The sequence below is a fragment of the Melospiza melodia genome, chromosome 9 (genome assembly GCF_035770615.1).
Source record: "Melospiza melodia melodia isolate bMelMel2 chromosome 9, bMelMel2.pri, whole genome shotgun sequence".
Classification (NCBI taxonomy): domain Eukaryota; kingdom Metazoa; phylum Chordata; class Aves; order Passeriformes; family Passerellidae; genus Melospiza; species Melospiza melodia.
The window spans coordinates 32,523,600-32,546,661 of record NC_086202.1 but is presented as its reverse complement, the minus strand read 5'-3'; the positions used below and the strand labels follow the sequence as shown (position 1 = coordinate 32,546,661).

Sequence of the window (23,062 nt, the reverse complement as noted above, 5' to 3'; positions counted from 1 at the left end):
CATCCTTTTTGCTCTCATGCTTTGCACCCTTTTCTCCTCACCTTTCCAGAGCTTTCCTGCTTCCAAAACACCACTTTTTCAACATTATGCCATTTCTATTTTTCCCTTCTTCCCCCTATTTGTGCTACTCTTTTCTCCCCATTTTTGCTGCTTTTTTTCCTGGTTTTTCCTGCCCTTTCCCCCCGTTTTTGGCTGCCTTTTTTTCCCAATTTTTGCCCCTTTTTTCCCCTCCATTTTTTTCTTCTGCTCTTTTTTTTTGCCACCTGTTTTTGAGACTTTCTTTTGCACCCCTTTTCTACCAACTTTTTTTCCACCTTTTTTTTGCTGCCCTTTTGTGCCTCGTTTTTTCCAGGCTTTGTGACCCTTTGATATAAATCCCTCAATGGAATCAGTGGGGGTTTCTACCAATTTCAACCCTAAAAATAAGGCACAACAGAGATTCCTTGTCAATTTAAAGATGATGAAAATGGAAGGTTTTATCTCATTTCAAACCTATAAAATCCCATCTCAAAGGGTGTTCCCTGTTCTATTTCAGAAGGAAAATGGGGATTCCCCATCCATTGATACCCCTGAAATAATGGCCAAGGCAGGGTTTCTTTCCATTGATACCCTCAGCATTGCAGGTGAATGGGGATTCCCCCAGGTGAAACACAGACAGTAAGGGAAAATTAACCAGTTAAAAACCTTCAGAATACACTTGGACAGAAATCCATTGAAAGGGAGCCACACACCTCTTGTCTTCCCTAATTAATTCCATCAGGCTTCCTTCACTAAAAACACTCTCAGAATTAAAAGTGGAGATGCCTGGTGTGTTACCTCAAAGCAGAGGAAGAGGCAGCATGGAAATGCTTCTTCTGCCATGGCAAACTCTCCTGGGAGCACTCCCAGAGCCTTGCAGGGCTCCACTGGGAAGCTGCTGAACAAATGGAAAGAGTTGGCATGAGCAGAGCCCCAGAGAAATCCCAGCCCCACTGATGGAAAAGTCAGATTATCCAAGCAGCAACAGCAGCTGGAGTGTTTGCAAAAGAGCAGCTTTGTTCTGAACCCAGCTTAGGAGTTCTCCTCATGCACTAAGGGAGCCCCTCCATCTATTTGGACCTTTTCTATAGCACAGGCCACACAGCAGTTCAATGTGATCATGTTCTTCAACTCAATTATGTTTTAAAGTATCTAAACTTGATCTAGCTACTCATCAGTAGAGAATTTTATGTATTTTCAGAGTAAATTACCTTTCCTGGTCAAACACCAACCCTTCCCAAGGTTCAAGTACCTCTGCTTTCCACTACCAACTGCTCATTAGTCTTGTCTCAATTAAAAAAGCCTCTGTTAACCCCATTTTGCCACCACAGATTTGTCTGAGTCTCTCACCTCTCAGCAGTTCAAATTCCTTGAAATTTAGCAGAACCTTCTTCACACTTCCCAGCTCTTGCTGTCCATCTCTAATCCCTGTCCAACCTGCCAGTGCTCTCCCTGAACTGCTGACAAAGTGAATTACACAACATCAGTGCAGGACAACTCATTCATTGCTGAATGAAAATAAAATAAAGAGAAATTAAGAAGCTGATTTAGATCCAGCAGGACTGCACTGTTGGTGTTTGTGTATCAAGAATTTCTATCTATTTTATTGCAAATTTAACTTGTTGAAACTAAAGTAGTCATATTTAGAAAAGATTGTTCATTCCAGATGCAAGCAACATGCTGCATGCCTTCCAGCCACATTTTCACTGAAAAAACCCCAAACTGCTCAGCCTGGGCTCACATCATGCCAGCAGTAGCTGTATATCAACATTCAGCAGTAATGGAATTCGTTCAGAAAATGAACAATTACAAAAATACTTTCATTCCAAGAACTGATACTGCACTGAGGAAGTTATACCTGAAAAAAAAAATCCAGTAGTCAAGTTGAAATTTTTGTTTTTATTGAAATAAAATTAAAAAATACTTCTGGCCAATATTTGCACAATTGATCCAATTACTCTTCCTGCAATGTGGTATTTCCCCACCTGCCCCTGAAGGCAGCAGCATTTTCAGAACAAGAACTGCTCCCCAGATATTGAACCCACTCAGCAATGGGTAAAAGGACATTTTAGAAATGTGGCAAATTGGATCACTGAAAGGAAAAATGGGAGAGAGGTGTTGTAATAAAAGAAAATGGGCAGAGATTTCGGTCATTCATTTGACATAATTTTTCAGTTTTCTGAAATTGTGTCAGCACTGGGAAAATCTCATTTCCACCCAAGACAGTGTGCAAACAGAAGCTTTTGCAGGTGAATTCACTCTGTTGAAGTGACACATAATGAACAGAATGCTCCAAATTCAAACCTTTGGCCTCTTCTCCCCCATCCTGCTCGTGTGTCTGTGCTCCATCTCCCCAGCAGCCATGTCTGGTGCCAAGGCTCTCCCTGCCTTGCTCAGCTGCCAGTGAGCTCTGAGCTCTCAGGTAAATTCACCCCCAGGCTCTGTAAAATGCTCGAGGTGGGTCCTGCCAGGCCAGCCTGGGCACTGTAGGACTCGAGCAGGTTTGCCACCAGGTTCATGTCCACATCCAGGGCTGCCAGCTCAGCAGCCTCAGCTCCACAGTCAGGGCCAGCACTCTCACATGGGGCTGCTCCAACAGAACTTGCCTGCAGACAGCACAAAGAGAAAGCTTTATCAAATTGCAGGAGCAGATTTAAGGGGAAAAAAAGGGTAAACCACAGGAGAAAAGAAACAGCAATTGTGCAACCAACAAAGTCCAGTACACTCCTGAGTCCTGACAGACAAGAATTAAGACACCAAATGCTCATGCCAGCTGAAAATCACCACTGTTCATTACCCAGATTAGGTTCCAAGAGAAGGACACAAAGTGTTGCTGAGTCCTGGCTCAGCTTCCTATGGGAGAAAACTACTACAGGAACTCACAAATGAAGCTGCAGCTGCTTGCCCTACTACTAAAAACAGGGAAAAGATGGGCAAACTAAAACTAAGCCTTGGAAAAGATGGGCAAATTCCAAGCTTAGGTAAGTTTCAGTTTATAAAAAATGTATGATGGTGCAGGTCCAGCACACTTTGCTTGCACGTGGGAAGGTTCCAATCCCATTACTCAGAATGGCCACTTGCAGCACATTTCCTGCTTGGAAATTACTGCTGCAAATCAGAGCCCAAGGCACACTCACCCCTCTCTTGTGGCTGCTGAAACTTTTCCCAACGTTGGTCTGTGCCAGCTCACGGTCCATCTCCTCCATGTACGCCTTGAGACTGCCCACGAGCTCCTCAGGAGACACCTTCTGCTCCTGCCTTCCATTCCCAGCATCCAGCTCTTCATCATCCTCATCTGAGAAACCAAACTCCTCCTCCTCCTCATCCAGATCATCAGAATCCAGCTCCTCTGAGTCTGCCCCTGCACATGATTTGGTGTCAGTACAACAGCAAAGAAATCAGTGCTGGCATTTGTTTCAAAGAAAGAAGCAATCTCACCTAAAATTCTGTCCAGAGCTTTTGTAAAAGAATCCACATCAAAGGTAACTTGGGATTCATCAGATGACCTGAAATATAAAAATATTTTTAAAGAAATGAAGCTTCTATGCTTGCCTAAGCCTGACACAGGCACAAGCCATAATGATTTCTATCAAGCCAGGACTGAAGTTGGGACATTTGAATTTGTAAGTCCTCAGAAGTCTGAAGCCTGTGTGCATTAGACATCAAACAGTGAGTGGAAGAATTCTTGGCATAAAAAGAGAAAAATTGTGAAGACCACAAAATCCACCTGAGGGACAGAGAGCAGCTCAGCCTGCAGCACTTGAACCTGCACCAGTGCCAGAGTGGCACCAAGCTGATTTAAAGCAAGTACAGGGTCACTGCTCTGCCTTTGCTTCAGGCCCTGCTCAGCACAGCACCTTCAAACTCTGATTCTCTGCATCACAGAACCAAGCACAGGGCTGCAGCACAGTGCAACATTCCACACCAGAGCCAAACTCCAGGTGCTACTACCATGGCATTTCTGCTCCTTCGTGCGTGGACACTTTGGACACAAAAGCCTTCATGCTCTCAGCAACTGTTTCCAAGTCATAGTTTTGCTCCTCCTCATTTGGGGAAGGAAGGGACTCATTTCTTGTCTCCTTCAGCATCTGATCCAGAGCACCTGGTGTCATATCCAGCCAGCTGTCATCTGAAAGGACACAGCACAGATCTGTTACTCTGCACAAGCCTGCTGGCCCACAGGCCCAAACCAGCTGACTGACAGGGCTGCAACCATCCTGCAGCTCAGTTCTGCAGTTCAGCTCTTGTGCTGGTCCTGGCTCACACACAGCAAAGGAGAGAGAGGCTGAGAAGAACTGAGTGCAGATTTCTTGTCACTACTTAAAAACTCTGCTTTGCAGAGCTCAAACTCAGAGACCATTCTAGTCACTGGGAAGCCTTTGGCCACTCAGTGGAGGAGGAAAGGCTTACTCTAAACTGGGAGAGCCAATCCAGTGTTTAGTCTTGAGGAAGGCTGGATTTGCTCTCCCTTCACAGCTGTCAGCATTGCCCATCTCTCCCCACAAATAACCATCTGTAACAGGAATAATTCCCCATCCAGCTCACCATCCTCTGCAGGAAGACAAGCTGCTTCTCTCTCCAATTCCTTCAGATCAATGGGGGTTGTCTGTAGTAGTGCCAGGATTTCATCACCTGGGCTCACTTCATCACAGCTGGAAGAAAAACCAAAATCAATTTACTGAAATGGATTCAATGGGATCACATGCTCTGCATTCAGGTTTTCACTCAAATTCTTCATTTTTCCTTCTGTGCAAACACATCAAAAAGGGAAATGAATCTGGGGGAAGTACCAGACCACCACCCAGAGCATTGGCCAAAACAGGACACAGGCAGTCCCTGCAATTCCCAGCTGATGGCTCCAAACCCATTGGTCATGGCTCTTTTCCTTTACATTTCATTTGCCTTGGTAAATATTAAGATTCCCTGATCCCAAACACCACAGACTGGAAACTCAAAAAAATAACAGTCAAGATATTATGGGATGCCAAAGCCTCAGATATTTCTGTAGTGATTTAGTTTTTGGATTTTATCTTCCAGAGAAATCCACAGCCAGCCCCTTGAGCAAAGGAGACAGATTACTCTGTATTCATTATTCACTGGCACTGCTTTTCAATGAAACTTTTCTACACTTTCTACAGTCAACCAAGCAAAAATTGCTTTGCAGTCACCACTTGGAATCCACTTGGAAGAGCTCAGCATTTCACAAAACCAAGATAAAAGAGTTACTCAAGCCAGAACTTCTCCCAGTGAAGCATTCCAGAGGAATTAGTACTTGTATGTCCTGGCCACAGCTCCCATGTTCAATGTGCAGTGGAGAAAAGGGTTCAGGTGTTTGTAACAAGGATTTCAAAGGTCACTTACAGGATTTGTAGGGTATATGACACTCATGAATTTCAAGCAGCTCTCACCTTTCTGGCACTGCAACAGATTGCTGGAAGTGATCTTCTGCCATGTGCAACAGCTCCAGGTACTTGGCTGATCCTTCCATTTCTCCCTATTGAATGCAAGTCACAGCCATGAACCCAAACAATTCCAGGCTTCCTAAGGGTGACTGTTGGTCACACAGAAATGCTGAGAGAACCAGAACAACTAAAACCTCTTGGCCATCTACACTTGGAACTCAATACAGCAAAGGGGCACTCCTGTATTTGAAGCATATTAAAGGATATTAACCTAAGAATCTCAATAAAGTTGTCCAATATTATAACCTTCAAGTAGGTAGTCAATTTATGTCCCATTTATTAACTCCAAAGAAGTAGTCAAAGGCATCTTTTAAAATAAAAACCCACAGAACCTCACCAGAACCCCCAGAACCCACAAAAACCACACACACATAAAAATTACACTTGCATGGGCCCAGATGGGTCTATGGTGTTATGTATGGATCTTGAAGAACATTGAAGTCTAGAGGGGTGGAAATGAAATGTAATCCAGTGAAATCAGTCACACCTCACACAATCACACATGGGGGTTTTCTTCACTCAAGTGTATTTCTCCCCTTGCTTTAGATGAATGAATCAATCCCCACATCTTGCTTTTTCCTTTTTAATTTCCAAAATAAATTCCTTTCAAAGGGGAACAATCTGCACATGTCCCCTTTAAACACATTACTTCATTTCTCACAGAGATAAGGATTCAAGCTCTGGCCCCACTACAATTCCTCACTCAAGTTCAAGGGTTAAAATGTATTTCTCCTGCAATGTTTAAAAGCCAGACACTGAAATACTCACAGACCTTGAAATAATCCTTCTCCTTCAAGCTCCTGAGGAATCTCTCCCACAGGGGACCCCTTAACACGTTTCTCTTGGCATCAGGAGCCACTTTACTGCTCTTGGAGCACAAAATTTCAAAGCCATGAGCCTGCACACAAAAGATGCAACAACAAGAGGTTCTCAAGGTGGGACAGACTTTGCTCACATTTCTCTGGACAAGCAGGCAACCTCCAGACAAGGACCCATTCCCTGCACATGCATGGACCAAGGCCAAAATGCCCCAGGAATCATTACCAGCTTCATGCCCAGCTCGTAGGCTCTGTACTGAGGATGAGCTGGGGCGGGCAGGGTGTATCCACTGCGTCTGTCTGGAACAAACTGCTGCTGCACCAGCTGTGCATACAAACACCGAGTGAAAGTCACCTGCAACAGCCAGAGCAGAAACAAACACTCCCTGCAGCGGGACTGCGCTGGGGACAGCCAGCAAACTCCCTCCAGGTCACCAGAGTGCCTTTGAAGGCACCCATATTACAGGCAGTGCTTGAGACTGCATTCAAAATACATCTTAGAAAGATTTTTCTGATAAATTGCTTTTCAGGCCTTATGAAGTTTGTCCCAGATTGAAATACCCAAGTAAATACAAACTTTTGTCAGTATAAATACATTAGGAAAAACCCTCAGTATTTTGTATTCGCATTAACAAGGTGTATTTTCAATTAAAATGACATTCGATTAAAAGATTTCAGCAAGAGTTTTGAAGTCCAAAATTTGACTCTAAAGCTTCTTTTCAGGAGTCTAGTGGTACAACTCTGTAACAAAATGCATCAGATACAACAGTGCTTGGACAGTGCTCATACAACACTTCATAGAAGCTTTCCCAGAGCTGCGAGAGCACAGCTGAGAAGGTGAAAAGCCTGGCAGTGAGCCACTGGTTAGGAGCAACTGCTCCCTTCGGCTGGCAGGGCTGGCAAACTGCTCTGATCACACAAGGAGATCAATTTACTGAGCAGGCACTTCAGCAGAGGAACTGCTATCACAACCTCTGGATTCAGAAACAATTCTCTCAGGATCAGCCCCCTGAAAGTCCAGCCACACCGATCCAGAGCAGCTCTCAATGCAAGGACCTGGAAATTCACGCCCACAGGAGCACAGCCGTCAGCGGCTCTGAGAGCACTTACCAGGGCCATCACTCGCTGCTCGGCAGGGAAGGCTCTGAACGGGCGCCGGCAGGCCCCCAGATCGCCCGGCTCCCGCAGGTAGAAGGCCTGGACGGCCGCGGCCACCAGGGACGGGCGCAGCCTCAGCACGGCCGCGATCCCGGCCGGGAGGAAGCAGCGGGCTCGGTGCAGCGAGGCCTGGATCTTCTCGGGATACCTGAGCGGCAACAGAGCGTGGGGAGGGCACTGCCAGTTAACCACTCCTTCTTCAGCAGGAGGCCCCTTCCCTTTAATATTGACTGGGATCATGGCTCAGATGACTCTGGAGTTAAAACCTGGCCACTCTAATGCCTAGAATGGCTGTTTCTATCATACATATTTATAGAAGTGTACATGGCTCATAAAATTGAATCCCCCACATGGGTAAGATGAGTCCCTGTGGACTTAACCAACATACCCAGCTATCCAGTATTCTTTGCCATATTTGCTGTCAAATCCTTGCAAAAAATAAAGCACAGGGTGGAGCACAGCTGTGACAAGCTGAAGCCCTGACAATTCTGCTGCTGCTACATTTTGGATCAAATCCTCTTGTTCCTCAGGCACAGGGCTCCTAAAAGATCATGGAACTTTCAGAGGTTTCAGTCTAAGGAAGATGTGAAGGAAGAGTAACTCTTGTCATTGTCAGGGCTGGAATTACAGCAGTGAACCAGTTTCAGATCCCCACACCACAGACTACAGGACACTGATCCCCCTCTTTCCAAGAGTGCCACAGAAAAACCTCCAGCTGCTGGTTTCTGAAAAGGAACCAACTTGGTCCCATCTGCTGGGGAAACGCTGAAAGCCCAGGGAGCACAGACCCAAACCCCACAGCTGCAGGAGCCAAGTGCAGCCCCACGTACCCATGGAGGCGTTTATTGAGCGCAGCTCTGATGGGCTCTGCAGCCAGGAACTCCTCGGCGCGGGTGGATAACAGAGCCAGCGCCTGCGGCACCGTGGCACGGGGAGCAGAGAGGGCCCAGCCCTGCTCCCAGGGCTCCCCCGGCGCAATGATGTGCAGCTCTCCTTTGTAAAAGAACACCTGGCAGGCAGGAATGCTCCCGTCACACAGGGCAGGAGCACTCACACACAGCCATGGAACAGTTCACTGCACACACAAATGCATCTGCTTGGACACTGACAATAGAAAGGACAAATAGAGAACCAATGCAGGAAGCAGCAGAGCTTTTCTAAAAAGGTTATTTGAGATGCCAGAGACCACGATCCAACCAGGAAAAATCCCTGTTTTAACTACAACAAATTTCATCAAGTATATCTTGTTTCCCTAACAAGAATAATTGTTACACGTCTCTCTTCAGCTGGAGAAGTGCTTCAGGAGAACCAGCACAGACTAACTGCTTCAGAACATCCCAGGCATTAAAAAGCAGCATTTCAGGTGTCACATGCGACCTCTGCTGGTTCCTGATCCTAAGAAAAGCCCTGAATGCAACGTTCTCAACCCCCTCACTCTGTCTGTTCCCTCAAACAAAGGAAAGTATGAGCCTGACACTCCAGGTACACACTTGCAATCAAGTTTGGTGTTGTGTTCCAGCCCTTGTTAGAATCTTGGAGTAGGGGAAAAAGAATTGAACAACTTTTTGCTAATGACCAAATTAATGACCTCCATTCTAATCCATTGCCATTAGCAGCCATCCATATCCAGGGGAAGGTGTCTGCTCATTATTTCACCTGCACCAGACAAAGCACTCTGAAATTTCAGAGGCAGTCAGACCATTTGGCTAGAGGTGCAAGAGAAAAGTCCAGCTGCTACAGAAAAGGCCACTGACTCCCCCTTGCCAACTGCACACACAAGTTTTACTCACCCTGTTTTCACTGTTCTCAGGATTCAGCCACTTTGGGAGAAAATCAGCTGCTTCTATCAAGAGAAACTCTCCATCGTTGTCATCAATACTGGCCAAGGAGAAATTGGAAATTCAGCAGGAAAAGCCTTGCAGAGCACAACAACACACTTCTCAATCCATGTCTGCTGGGGTTTTTTTAAATATTTATAAACCCATAGAAAGGCTTAGGTTAGAAGGGACCTTAAAGATTAACCTCTGGTTCCAACACCCTTGCCACAGCCAGGCACACCTTCCACTAGCCCAGGCTGCTCCAAGCCCCATCCAACCTGCCCTTGGACACTTCCAACGTGTCTGGGATGGGGAAACACCTCCAAGGATGGGCAATGGTAAGACAGGACCTTCAGAGCACAGGCACTGCCCCTTGGCAGCCCTCCCACTAAAGCAGCTCAGCAGCACCCGCCTTACCTGGCTGCCAGCCCCGGGAACTCTCTGGTGATCTCCCGCAGCAGGTACACAATGAACCACTCATCCTCCACGTTATCCCCGAACTCCGTGGTGCCACCCAAGTGCGCTGGGATCTCGCCTGCACAGGGCACAGAGAGGAGAGGCGGCTCAGCAACGCCGTGCCCAGCAACAGATTGTCCACACGGGCTGCGGAGTCTCCCTCACCGCGGATATCCCAGACCCTGCTGACAGAATCTTGTGTCCTGTGCTCGGGGACGGCCCCGCTGCAGCAGGGAGGTGGCACCAGATGCCACATTGGGTTAACGCGTGCTGTGACACCGAGAGTCGGGGAAGCCGCCGGGTCCCCCTCACACGCTCCCGGTTCCAGCCCGCCGGGTCCCCTCACAGGCCCCAGTTCTCCCTCACACGCCGTCGGTTCCCGGCCGCCGGATCTTCCTCACACGCCACAGCTCTCCCTCAGACGCTCCTGGTTTCAGGCCGCCGGGTTCTCCTCACATCCCAGTTCCCCCATCACACACACTGCCGGTTCCCGGCCGCCGGGTACCCCTCAAACGATCCCGGTTCCCCCTCACACACTCCTGGTTTCTGGCCGCCGGGTTCTCCTCACATTCCCCTCCCCGGGTACCCCTCACACGCTCTCCGTTCCTGGCCGCCGGACTCTCCTCAAAAGATCCCGGTTCTCGGCCGCCGTGTGTCCCTCACATGGTCTCGGCTCTCCCTCACTCGTTCCTGGTTCAAACTCGCCGTGTCCCCCTCTCAGGCTCCCGGTTCCCGGCCGCCGGGTCCCCCATAAACCATCCCGGTTCCCCCTCACACACTCCTAGTTTCTGGCCGCCGGGTTCCCCTCACATTCCCGCCCCCGGGTACCCCTCACACGCCCTCGGTTCCTGGCCGCCGGACTCTCCTCAAAAGATCCCGGTTCTCGGCCGCCGTGTGCCCCTTACATGGCCTCGGTTCTCCCTCACTCGTTCCCGGTTCGAACCGGCCGGGTCCCCCTCTCAGGCTCCCGGTTCCCGGACGCCAGGTCCCCCTCAAACGATCCCCGTTCCTCCTCACAAGCCCTTGATTCCCGGCCACCGGGTCCTCCTCACACGGCCCAGACCCCCCTCACACGCTTCTGGTTCCCGGCCGTCGGATTACCCACAAAAGATCCCGGTCTCCGGCCACCAGCTGTCCTTCACACTCTCCCGGTTCCCCCTCACAAGCTCCGGGTTCCCGGCCGCCGGATCCCCTTCAAACGATCCCAACCCCCCACCCCCGGTTCCCTGTCAGACGCTCCTCGAGTCCGGCCGCCGGGTCCCCCTCACACACCGCCGGTTTCCGGCCCCCGGGTCCCCCTCACACGCTCCTGGGTGCCCCCTCACACGCTCCTTGACTCCGGCCGCCGGGTTCTCCTCACGCCACCCCCCCCCCCCCCCCCGCTTTCCCCTCACACGCCGTCGGTTCCCGGCCGCCGGGTCCCCTCACACGCTGCCGGGTTCCCTGCCACCGGATCCCCCTCACGCTCTCCCGGTCCCCGGCTGCCGGGTCCCCCTCACAGTCCCCCCGCTCAGGGCGCTCCTCCCGCCGCGCCTCCCGGCCCGCTCCCGGCTCACCGCGGCCCGGCACGTAGCGCAGGCGGAACGGCTGCCGCTGCCACACGTAGGCGGCCAGGAGCGGGGCGAAGCGCACCAGGGCCAGCTCAGCGCAGCGCCGCAGCAGCGCCTCGCCGCCCGGGCCCGCCGCCGCCGCCGCCGCCGCGAACAGCCGGTAGCGCACCGCGTCCTCGGGCAGCGCCGGCCGCCGCAGCGCCTCCATCGCGCCGGGGCCCAAAGCGCTCCGCCCCCGGGGAGGAGCGGCGCGATGGCGGCGGCGGGGCGGCGGCGCTGAGGATGATATCGCGATACGCGCGGAAACCGGTGCAGCCGTGAGTGGCCGCCGCTGCCCCGGTGCCCGGCGCGGCCCCGAGCCCCAGCGCGGTCCCGGTCGCGATCCCCCGGCCCCGCTCCCGGGCCTGCCGCCCGCGCTGCCCCCAGCACCGAGCAGGGCCCCGGGACGGCCCGGTCACCCCCTGTCCCCGACGGGAGATGGTTCCCGGCATTCCCGGGATATCCCGGATTCCTGAGCACCGGTCCCGGCCGGATACCGGTGGGACCGAACGGGATTAAATCCCTGTAACTGGCTCTTATCCCCTGACCCAAGAGTTGGGTCAGTTCTGACTTACTCGGCTCGTTTACTCTTGCTCTATTTAATTTCATTCAATGTAATTAATCTACAGGGTAATGGCGTCATCTCTGCTTTTAGGGAGCTGTACCTCAATTCACAGCATTTTAAGGTTAAGTTTAGCTGATTTTGAAGCCAAGACCTTAAAGTCCATATTTATCCTGGAGTTAATTTTGACACCTGAAACCCAGAGTTTTGGGGGCAAGAATTAGCTTGGCAATAGTAATAGATATTTGCACAGTCCTTGTGAAGCAGGAAAGAAAAGCCTATAAATCTTGTCGAGAACGCCATAAATGTTTATTCTTGTAAGGTTTGCCAAGTTCCATTTCTGTTTTTACAGACGAGGACTCCCCAAACATGCCCTGAGGCATCACCCACCGCCAGAGCCGCGGGCTCAGGTGTGCTCAGCCACACCCGCGGCTGAAAACCGAGCCCAGACCTCCAGGTACTTGTGGTGACACATCTGATCCAGCTGTTTTGGCACAGCCAGGCTTTGTTTAATGACACACTCATTCTGTTATTGTTTATTGTGCGCTGATTTGCTTTCTCTTTGTTTTTGTTTTTGGCTCGATGTGCGCGTTTCAGGGAGTCGGGAATCCGTAAGGGATCGGATGATCATGGGGATGCACGGACTGCGAGTCAGGGTTGTGCTGACACCTCCACAGAAGACAGCTCAGTCTTCTCCTGGGGCTATGATGTGAGTACAACATAATCATCCAAGCCAAATGGAGCACAGAAAGACACTTAAATACTGCTGCAAAGACATCTCAGAACAAAAATGATTCAATCTGTCAAAAAATCATGGTGCTGATTAAAGAAAGAACATCTTTTTTACTGCTTTCCATCTTTCTATTCAAAACACACAAGGCTCATACTATTCTGTTAGTATTCTTCATTTCCACTAAAAATTTTGAAATGCAAGTCATTTAGTGCCCGAGTGTATCTATAAATGCTGTTATTGTGGAACCCCAGGCTGGATAACTTTCAGGTACTTGGTGTGAGTTTATCAAACTTCTGAATCCTTGCATGTTTCTCAAAATATGGGAAGTTCCTAAAACATTCTTTTCATTTTGAAATGTTTGATTTATGCTCCTTCCACCAACGTGTGCTGTTGCCTTCTGGGAGGTGAGATGGAGCTGTTTAGGTTTAAATTACCCCAGAACTGACCCCATTTTCTGTCTGCATGTAACAAAGGGCCTGACCACCCCTCAGGTTCAGTGCTTCCCACCAGCCTGCTCTGCTTTTTGTGTTGCTGCTGTTTGTGGACACTGGAAGCAACAAATCCTCCATTGCATTAAAATATCACTGAATTTTATCCTTATTGTTTTCTATTCCTTTAAGTCTTGTAGCTTAATATAATAATATGGATATTTCTAAATGTTTTAATAGTTTTTTCTGCTGTGTCAATGTTAGCTTTTTATGTGGCTGCCATCCATCTTAAGAGCAGGCTGCATCATCTCTGGGAGAAAACAATTTAAAGTTAAAATCTTTTTCTGCATTCTTGCTAAGCTCTAAACAAATAGTTGTGTGTTCCAATTATATTTTAAAAGATCAATTAAAGAAACCCGTGCAAATGCTATTCACGAGGTATTTTCTTTCCTCTCCAGGAATTTGACAAAGCTGCCACACAACAAGTTCAGCAGATGTTCAGACAAATTGATGAGCTTCTGTATGAGCAGAAAGAGACAGTTCATGTTGAGGGGCTGCGGGAAGAATGCCACCAGTGGTCCTCCAGCTTTCCTCACCTCAGGTATTTTATTCAAGGGTTGGTGCTGCTGCCTTCCCTACAAGGCACACAGTTGCTTTTAAAACAGAAGACAGGGTGGGTTTGTGCAGCTATGCAGTAGCTAGAGATAAAAAGATCACTCTGGTGATGTGCCTGCCTGTCATTAAAACACATCCTCTTACCTCACACGTGGTTCCTTGACAGAGATTTGTTGCCATCTGTGGCTGACTTGGCCTTAACAGAGCAGAATTCTCTTAGAAAACTGAAAGTGTCACCAGGAAAACTGCACAGCTTCCCAGGAGAACTTTTAGGGCTTGCTGCTGTTCTTGCACCCTTCAATAAGTGCACTGCCAAGGTTTTCTGCTGTGTTTCTCCTTTGCTTTTGCCGTGGCAGGGTGGTGGGGAAGCAGGTGGTGCCCCCCACAGATGAAGGCTATGGATGGTACTCGAGCTCCCCCTCGGGCAGTTCGGCTCCCTCGGATGTAAGCTCACCACAGGAAAAGGATTCTGATGAGTAAGTACCAGCAGTGAGCCTGGGTCATGCCAGGGTGGGAAGGAAGGTTTGTTCTCTGCTTCTTAGAGTGTGCAGCCTTCCTGTTAGGCTGAGTTTTGAACACAGCACACTCTCTTTTTCCCCTTTTTAACTCAATCTAGTACACTTAGAATAGCAAGAACACATAGTTGTGCTTTTGCTGACTACAGTGAAGTGGCCAGTTAATAGAAATATCTTTGCTGCTGCTGAGTTCTTAAGAATATGTATGTACTGTAGCTGATTTTGTTATTAATCATCTGTTGAATTTGCCTAGACTTTAAAAAATACAAAGCACTGTTAGTGCTGCTTTTATTATTTAATGTTTCAAAATGCTTTCTAATCAACTTTGGATATTTTGTCCCTGAAGTTTCAGGTTCCTTAGCAAGAATTAAAAGGTATCCAAACCAAACGTTATTGCTTTAATGAATGGTTTTTTTTGGCCTCACTACTGCTTGCCCTTAACAACCATGCTTGTCTCTCAGGTATTTGAGGTGGAATAACAGCTCATTTTTATTTCTGCTTTCTGAAAACTGTCACCTGTCCAGGTTGAGTGTTGTGGGCAAGAAGGTGCCTCTTTTTGTTGCTCCTGCTCACAAAAAGGCCAACCCTTCCAAGCCTCCCACCTTGTGCTCCTCAGAGAGGGGTGAAGGGGAAGAGGAGGTCATTCTCTCCGAAGGCATAGTGGAGGAATACTTGGCATTTGACCACAGAGATGTGTAGGTATTGAAGATTAAAATACTGTCCTGGGGTTCCTGCAGTTAAGATACACATACTTGATGACTTGATTTCTCTTTTCTCTACAGAGCTCTCAAAGGCCTGAGGTTGCCTGGGCACTGGGGATTTTCCCAACCTATTTCCTAGGGCAATTTCTTTCACTAAATTATGTTTAGGAATTTTTTTGATAGCTTTTCACAGTGTCCATTTTTGTGCTTGGTTTGAATAATTCATTCCATCCTAAGAGCTTGAGTATTTAATAATATGTGTTTAAACACCATTTATTTTTTTACACTGTGTCAAATTCACTGCTGTTAGTTATGCAACAGCAGTGTGCTGCTTCTGTTTTGTACTGACATGTTGGGTGGAGTTCTACCTTTCTGGATTTTTTTTTCAGTGGTATTTTTAAGAACTAGAGTGGATTTTATGCTTGTCAAGAAACAATTACCACTATATTTATCTTTTTACCCCTTTACATTATTCAGCCCTACAGTATGAACATATGACCTGGGTAAGGACTCTGGAGGGTGCTGTCAGTTCCTGACTATTTAATTTGTTTTAATAATTAAAGGCACTTATCTGCATGGACCATTAAATTAAAATGGTTATGTTTATTGGTTTTACCAGATTAGAGAGACATTGCTGCAGCAAAAAAATATCACTCTCTTATCTTCAGGATTCTGTCCTGTCATTAGATACGGAGCCTAACAAAGTGATGAAGAAATATCACTGTAACAAATAATTCAGATTTTTTAATGTGAATTTGATCTCATGGGTTAATTATTGTTCATGGAGTATGATTTATAATCATTCTGTATAGGGAGACCAGGGTAGGTCAGTCATTTCTCACTGAGGTTAGTGGGAAAACTGAAAATAAATGTAGGGCACAATGTATTTCTGGTGCAGGTAATGCTTACATTTTTACAGGGAGGAGGATTTGCACGAGAGGAAAATGGGACTGTCCTCTGGCAGACGGAAATTGGGGTTTCCTCCTGTCTCTCCCTATTCCTGCATGAAGGATTCTGTGCTCACCTTTGTGTTTGATGATGTGTGGAGTGAAGTGCTGGTCTGCATGGAAGAATTGATCTGCAGGCACTGGGAAGGGTCAGCCTCTGGTAAGGATTCACAGTTAAGGTGAGGGGCTCAAAAGGGGATTTCAGCTAATTTTGCAAAGTGATATATTTGGGAATGATCTCGTCAGTTGGAATAAAAAGGTTATTCTGCTAACAGTGTGAAACACATCTTCAAAAAACTTAGCAGAGCTTATCATCCAAGGGGACTCTCTCTAAAGAAAAAATTGATTCCTAGCACTGGCTATGAATATGCTAATATTGACAGGAATTCTGTTGCTTTGCACAGATGATGAGAAAAATATCATAGCAGTGGAAACGCTCCGAGCAGATGCCAGAAGCCCTTTGCAGCTGGATCCTCTGCCAGCACTGTTACCTCGGGTGCCACACACTAAGATGCCCTCAGTGGCATCAAATCTGGTAAGGATTTTGAACCAGCTCTTGTTTTGTGTGGGGATGAATCACAGTTACCTCAGCAGACAGAGTGGTTCTGTTTAGCTAAATAACTGATTTGTACTTTGTGTGAGTGCTGGCTGTCCTTTCTGACACTTTAGTCATGTTGTTACTCAGTTGGATGTTTTAATTCCTGCTTTCCTCCTTGAAACAGTATTTTATGTCTGTGTATGACAACTGTGTGGTGGCTGTTGATTCAGGATGTAGTTCTTTCCACAGTTTAATGGTGAGACTGAGGAGTGTGTGTGTGGCATACCATTCTCACAATAATAATTAATTCATCTAGCAAGAAGGGAGAAATTTCTGCAGTTCTAAACCAGTTTTTTTTCCCTCAGACACTGAATTTAACTGTATAATCTACTTTAGATGATTTGCATCTAGAGTGGTGAGCACCAAAGTGTTACCTGTTTATTCCATTTTAATTCAGCTATTTCCTTCTTATTTCTTTTTTATTTCTTTATCCTTTATTTCTTCCCCCTGCCTATCCCTTGTGTCCCCTTGTTGTGTGTGTAGTGCCCAAAACCCAGAGGTGGCCGCAAAAGCAAAAAGAGGAGAAAAACACCTCAAGTATGTATGGGATTCAAGCTCTGCTATTTTCTATTTGCTCTTCTTATGGTGGGTGGAATATGATGGGTTTTTTTCAGATCAGTCTGTATCTCAGAAAAGGACTTTGCAGATCTGTTCTTGAGATAAAATGTCAATAGACGCTGAAAATTATTTTCGTAAAGCTTCTGATTATAGTCATTGCTGGAAGATCAGCAAATGAGCTGCTCATTTGGAAAATATTATTAGGACATTTTCTAAGCACTATCATTCAAAAAATTAAATGCTAAGATCCCCTAGCTGGGGAAATAATATAACTGAGTATATATCTGGATGTCATGGAAGAAATTAATGACTTTTCTCCAAAGAGATATACAAAGTCTGTAAATATTTGTGTGTGTGTCTCTGCCAAACAGTAATTTATTTACTTATTTTGTTTTAATTTCAGGTAAGTCTCTCTCAAGGCTCAAGTAGTAGTTCTCAGCGTAACCTGAATGGCTTGATGGTGATCCATGGGATCCAGTTACACCAAAGGAACCTGCCTGTAGTGGAGAAAACACTGTAAGAACTACAGATCACCTATAGTAAATAAAGTAGAGCACTCTCACAGTGAGAGGGATTTGACTCAAAACCTTGTAAGATAAATTCCTCTGTCAGAATTAGTTATTAGTTATTTTCCTGCTGGGTTATTTGTTTATTTGTCCTCTGTGAAAATTGATGTAGTTACTGTCATATTCCCTGATTGGGGAATAATGAGTATTGACTCCATGATTGTAGAGGCTGATTAATTGCTTTATTATGCTATATTATACCATATTACACTATATTACTAAGAAACTGATCATCCTTTTGAGACAGTCCAATACAGACAGATCTAATTGGTCAGTGAATCCAAACACCATCACTAGTATTCAGTTAAGAAAGCACCCTTTGGTAAACAAACTCCATAACACATTCCACATCTGCACAACAACAGGTGCAGCAAGTGCAGATAAGAATTGTTTCTCATTCTTTTCTCTGAGCTTTCTCACAGCTTCTCAGGAAAATCCTGTGAGAGCTGTGTCTCTCTCTGTTCAGAAGATACGTGATTACCACAAGTTCCATTAAAAATCAAAACACATAATTTCTGCCCTCATATTTTATGATTAAAGTCACCTGTAGGTGAGCACTTTGCTAACAGCTGTTGTCATGCTGATTTTGAAAGTTTGCAGGCAATCCCGACATGGGAAGAGACGAGAATCTTGGCTCCATGTTTCAGAAGGCTGATTTATTATTTTATGATATATATTATATTAAAAGTAAAAGATATATTAAAACTATACTAAAATAATAGAAGAAAGGATTTCATCAGAAGGCTTGAAAGGAAAGAAGTGGAATGATAACAAAATCTTGTGACTGACCAGCGAGTCCGAGACAGCTGGACTGTGATTGGCCATTAATTAAAAACAACCACATGAGACCAATCACGGATCCACCTGTTGCATTCCACAGCAGCAGATAATCATTGTTTACATTTTGTTTCAGAGGCCTCTCAGCTTCTCAGGAGAAAAAATGCTGGCAAAGGGAATTTTCAGAAAATATCATGACTAGAGCTGACCATCTCTCTTTTGGTCTTGTAATTTCGTTGTTGTTGCTGTTGTTGTTAGGGACCTGGATGACAAGCGGCCAGGTTCGAGCTCCCTCCTCTCCACCCGGGCGTGGCCAAACCGTCCCCTGGAGCTCAGCACCTCGTCCCTGTCCCGCTGCACCAGGAGGAGGAACCCTCCCCCACGGACCCTGCATCCCATCGGGACCCCGCGCTCCGGGGACGACGTCTGCAGGCGCCTGTAGGTCCCCAAAACAGCTCAGAGTGGATTATAAAGATGTTCAAATAGGTTATCTGACTGACCAAAGGGCTCCTAGTGAGCCCTCAACCACACCTAGAATATCTTTCTTTTATTTTGCACAATGACCACATCTCCCAATGGGATGTTCTCGTTCTTATGAGCCATGCAGTGACATTCAATAGCCTGTTATCAGCAGATGTCTCTCTGGAAGGAGGAATGATTGTGAAAGAGATAAGGAAAACTGCCCACTTAACAGAAGACAACTGCCATCCAGATGGCAAATAGAATGCAATTTGCTTGATAATGCAGGACAAAATGTATTGTAAAATGTAAGTAGGGAGCACTAGGAAAGTCTTTTATAGATGGTTTGGAGCTTTTCCAAGGTATTGTTACAGAACAGTCAACTCCAGAAGGCCAAAGAAAAGGACAGCATCACACCATTCCACCTGCCAAACACATTAACTGTGTGTTTTTCTGTTCTTACTGTGCATTCCAGCCTGACTACACAGGAGCAGCTGACCTCACCCTCCCCGCTGCTGCTGAACAGAAATCACCCCCTGCCACCCATTGCTACCACCACAGAGCATGGGAGCACCACAGGATCTCACAGGCAAACGGTAACAGGCACAAGAATCTCATTTTATTACTGGGTAATCTAAAGTTTTTATCACTGCTGGTCAAATTACCCAGCCCAGGAGTTCCAGTTTATTTCTTGTTTAGTGACAGAAGGTCAAATAGATGATCAAATAGAAAACTGTTGTATCAGTTTTGAGCAACAGCCTCACCCACACTTACCTGCTTAGTTCTAATGCAAATTCAATGTTTCCCTCCTCATAACTAGGTATAAAGTAGTTCAGTTTGAAAATTAGCTTTAATTCCTGGGTTAATTATTTTTAATGAACTGCTGCACTAAGAAAAAGCCATAACTCTGTTATTTCTCCTTGCAGAAACCTCGAGGGAACTCGAGCCGTGCTCAGAGTGTCACGGCACAAGAGGACACTCACCAGCAGCTCCAGGAGCAGCTGTTCTTACCTGATCCCTTCTCCAGGCCTAGCACAACCAGCACATCCTCGGTAAAGCATGGCTAATTACACCACATCATCCTTAATTACTGAAAAGGGTGCTTTGAGAATTAACATCAATCCATGTCCAGTCTGTTTCAGTATCCAATACTCTCAGTTTAATGACTCCTACTCTACTGGTACCTTCTTGTATCTTAACAAAGTGTTTTGATCTAAGCTTTGGCAGCTGTAATTTCAGCACAGCTTTTAAATAGCTGCTTGATTGGTTTGTGTGCATAATTTCAACATCCTGGACTCAGCAGTTATAAAATCTGCTTTGGAACAGTGCAATATCCTGAAATGGAAAGACTGCCTCTAACTGGCCCAGTGATCATTCTAAATGTTAGAAAAGTGTATTTTCTACTTCTAAAGTTGATTTGACCTTTCTTTAAAGCTTTTCTTAGACCTTCACAACATCTAACTCATTACCAAATACATGTGTTTAAGTAGTTTTTAGTTGTATTATAATCTTGCTGATTTTTTTTCATGCAAACAGAACTAACTTGAGCTGTTTTTCCAGCCCCATTCCCAGCGCCGCCGTTCTTGCACTGTTATTGATTACACTAATCAATCCTGGACAAGGAGAGCATCCACGAGTTCAGGTATGCCCAGCAGTCACAGGGTTTAGTAGGACCAAACAAAGGAGGCTTTTGGGACAGGGATGCATTTTCTACAGGGGTACATTCCTACAGGTAATTTACACTTTTTCAGAGTTCCATCCATGTCTTTAATTTGCCATTATACAGATGTTATACTTGCTATGTTCTACTGTACTCCAGAGTATAGTTGAGTGCATTTTGTAGGTTTTTTTTTTGTTTTTATTACCACCAAATACTTAAGTAAGAAAGTAAGTTAAGTAAGTTAATGTCATCAGCCCCAGCACCTCTCATTGTCCAAGTTTTCAAAGCAGTTGTCAGCTTAAACAGAAATAGTAACTTGAGGTTAACAAAGGCACTAAAACTGAAGTCACTTGTTTGTAAACAAGCAAGGAGTGGTTCCTACTGAAATTAAATATCTGCCCTCCTCCCCCCCCCAAAAGAAAAATGCAAGATGAGTTTTATGACTGCTGTATTCACAAAACCAAATTAAATTAGAAAAGCTTTGTAGACACAAATACTCAGTGAAACATCAAGGAATGCAGTCGCTCCCTGCAATGCAGCAATTCTGCAAGCACAAGCTTTGCCCTTTTTGAAAGCTATAAATAATGCAGTTGCTAGCCATGTGTTAGACTAAAAAGATATTTTAGTTTTAGACTAGAGATGTATTTGATACTTAGCTGTAATTCCTTCCCAAAGTTTTGAGGCTGTGCACAATCTCTTGTTTGCCAGGTCTTCCATCCCGTGGCTCTGTGAAAGTCCACGGCCGAAGTGGATCAGGCTCAAAGAGCAAACAGAGGCACTGATGTGCCATGGAGGAGCATCCACCCATCCATCCCTCTCCAGAGAGTCATGAACCACCTCTCTTTCCCAGCAAGGTCAACGTTGTTTACACAGAGTTTTCAAACACCCTTCCTTCCAGATAGTTATTTTTATATAAATCTAAGCAGCAGCTGCCAAAGATTAGAAGGGATGCACTTAAACATTCCATTTCCTACCAGTAGAGAAAGTGATGCTCCAGTGGAAGGGTGAATACATTCCAGTGAAGCCCAACTCCTGGGAAACCCAGCAAACACTCTCAGGCTGTGCTTGTGCTGTTTTCCATGAGGCTGGTGACAGGTTCATGTCCTTACAGGCACTGCAGGACCTGCTCATTTTTCCCTTAGGAAGGTTAATCCTTCTACAGACATAGTGATTTACATATTTTTTAAAAATGTATTTATATGATTCAGTATGTTTAAAGCAATATTGTAATAGCAAAAGCAAGCACTCAGCTTTGGCAGGTGATGAATGCTGTGGCAGCTGCAGCAGGTATGAACACAGGTGTGCAGAACCAAGGCAGCAGAGCAGGTGGCCTGGCAGCTCCAAGGGCAGCACACCACTGCCTCTTCCTGAGTTACAAAAATACCTTTTACCTGTTCCTCAGTGAACAGGCAAAAAGAAACTTCCTACTACAAGTAGTTTCAGACAGTACTCAAAATAAAATCTTCCTGGTGAGACATGTTATGGTAATTTCACAGAATAGCTCAGTGTCCCTTTGTAAAAATACCTATAATTACGCAAGATTTCTTCACTCCAAGGTAGAGCTCCAGAAGCCACTGATGCAATGGAGCTTTTAGGAGCTGTGTCTGCCCTGTGTGACAGACCTAGCAGAGGCATTTGCTGGAGTTGGCCTTGTGGCTCCAGATAAGACAAATGAAACCATGAAGTACAGGCTTCTCAAAAGAAGTGATTAATTGAAGGTCTTACTCCCAAGCAGTAAGTGCCAGACTGAAATGTAAAAACAAACTGGCTGTATTTAAACAAAGTTAGGACTCTCCACAAAAACTTGTTCCTTTCTACTCCAATTAAAGAGCACTGTTTTCCTGTATTTTCTTATTCTTCAAATTACAGTTCAAAATAGAAAAAAACCCTTGTTGTTATTCTTTATGACATGGTTCCCCTATTTCCCCACTCCAGACCAGCTAATAATTTTTCATCCATACTGAAGCTCACAAGTGCAGTTGATCCAAACATGCTTTAATCAAAAACAGAGAAATGTGCAAATATAACTGGGTTAACCTGCCTTTGCATTTCCAGAAGTTAAAAAAAAAAAAAAAAAAAGCAGCTCTGAGCTCAATTTTAAGTTATCAGAGAGAGAAGCTGATGATCATCAGAGACCTCTACTCACTAAAGCACTTCAAAATATTCAAAATCCAATTTCTCTTCTGGAACGCTGTGCAGTGTGTCAGTTATGTCAGGCAAAGTGCAGATAACATCCCATTGGTATCTGTGCCATTCCTCAGGGAGTGAGGGAGTTTTCTGTAGCACAAGAGTTACAAAAGCAGACAAATAAACTTGAATAGACTTCTGTAAACATGATGTAGTGTTTCACAGCCTAGAGGAGTCAGTGGGTTTAAAAAATGCAGTCGCCTCCTAAGACCATTTTTGTTTTTTGTACAGATGGCTGACACCAGGGACTGCTCCTGGACTGTTATTTATTTATTTTGTGTAATAAAAGTAACCTTCAAGCCCTGTGTTATAAACCACAATGATATGCTCTACTTTCTCAGAATCAGGGTTATTTTTCAGAGCAGACAAGTAAAAGGGAACAGAGAGACCATCTTCCTCTGGCTTCCCCCAGGAGCTGCTGTTGAACTGTGAGAGTCT

At 45.8% G+C, this 23,062-nt stretch overlaps 2 protein-coding genes across 4 annotated transcripts; one reads left to right on the top strand and one right to left on the bottom strand.

The window, feature by feature from the left end:
* Window positions 1-1,897: 1,897 nt before the first annotated feature.
* LOC134422184 (protein ecdysoneless homolog) lies at window positions 1,898-11,487 on the bottom strand. 2 transcript variants are annotated; one of them, XM_063164124.1, is made up of 13 exons: window positions 11,286-11,487; window positions 9,691-9,808; window positions 9,247-9,334; window positions 8,287-8,465; window positions 7,409-7,604; window positions 6,525-6,653; window positions 6,253-6,378; window positions 5,427-5,512; window positions 4,564-4,670; window positions 3,970-4,147; window positions 3,457-3,524; window positions 3,156-3,379; window positions 1,898-2,624 (listed from the first exon to the last, which is right to left on the bottom strand). In XM_063164124.1, the coding sequence occupies exons 1-13, from the start codon at window positions 11,485-11,487 to the stop codon at window positions 2,412-2,414; spliced, it is 1,914 nt and encodes a 637-aa protein (XP_063020194.1). In that variant the 3' UTR covers window positions 1,898-2,411. The 2 variants fall into 2 exon arrangements, with proteins under 2 accessions (XP_063020194.1, XP_063020195.1); XM_063164125.1 differs by lacking the exon at window positions 11,286-11,487 and adding an exon at window positions 9,895-10,000.
* A 33-nt stretch (window positions 11,488-11,520) lies between these two features.
* FAM149B1 (family with sequence similarity 149 member B1) lies at window positions 11,521-22,477 on the top strand. Of its 2 annotated transcripts, XM_063164121.1 has the most exons (15): window positions 11,521-11,596; window positions 12,233-12,337; window positions 12,478-12,589; window positions 13,500-13,642; window positions 14,013-14,132; window positions 14,696-14,866; window positions 15,792-15,979; window positions 16,224-16,354; window positions 16,901-16,954; window positions 17,379-17,491; window positions 18,577-18,756; window positions 19,253-19,373; window positions 19,704-19,829; window positions 20,338-20,419; window positions 21,146-22,477. In XM_063164121.1, exons 1-15 carry the CDS (start codon window positions 11,562-11,564, stop codon window positions 21,217-21,219), a joined length of 1,755 nt encoding a protein of 584 aa, XP_063020191.1. In that variant the 5' UTR covers window positions 11,521-11,561; the 3' UTR covers window positions 21,220-22,477. The 2 variants fall into 2 exon arrangements, with proteins under 2 accessions (XP_063020191.1, XP_063020192.1); XM_063164122.1 differs by lacking the exon at window positions 16,901-16,954.
* Window positions 22,478-23,062: the final 585 nt, after the last annotated feature.

Excerpts from the sequence above, each read along its gene's own strand:
- LOC134422184 (XM_063164124.1), bottom strand. The coding sequence starts at position 11,487 with ATGGAGGCGCTGCGGCGGCCGGCGCTGCCCGAGGACGCGGTGCGCTAC. Across the intron at positions 9,809-11,285 it reads GCGCTACGTGCCGGGCCGCG|GCGAGATCCCAGCGCACTTG; the intron begins GTGAGCCGGGAG and ends TGCCCTGTGCAG. Across the intron at positions 4,148-4,563 it reads TTGTCTTCCTGCAGAGGATG|ATGACAGCTGGCTGGATATG; the intron begins GTGAGCTGGATG and ends GTGTCCTTTCAG.
- FAM149B1 (XM_063164121.1), top strand. The coding sequence starts at position 11,562 with ATGATATCGCGATACGCGCGGAAACCGGTGCAGCC. Across the intron at positions 14,867-15,791 it reads GCATTTGACCACAGAGATGT|GGAGGAGGATTTGCACGAGA; the intron begins GTAGGTATTGAA and ends ACATTTTTACAG. Across the intron at positions 19,830-20,337 it reads GCACAACCAGCACATCCTCG|CCCCATTCCCAGCGCCGCCG; the intron begins GTAAAGCATGGC and ends CTGTTTTTCCAG.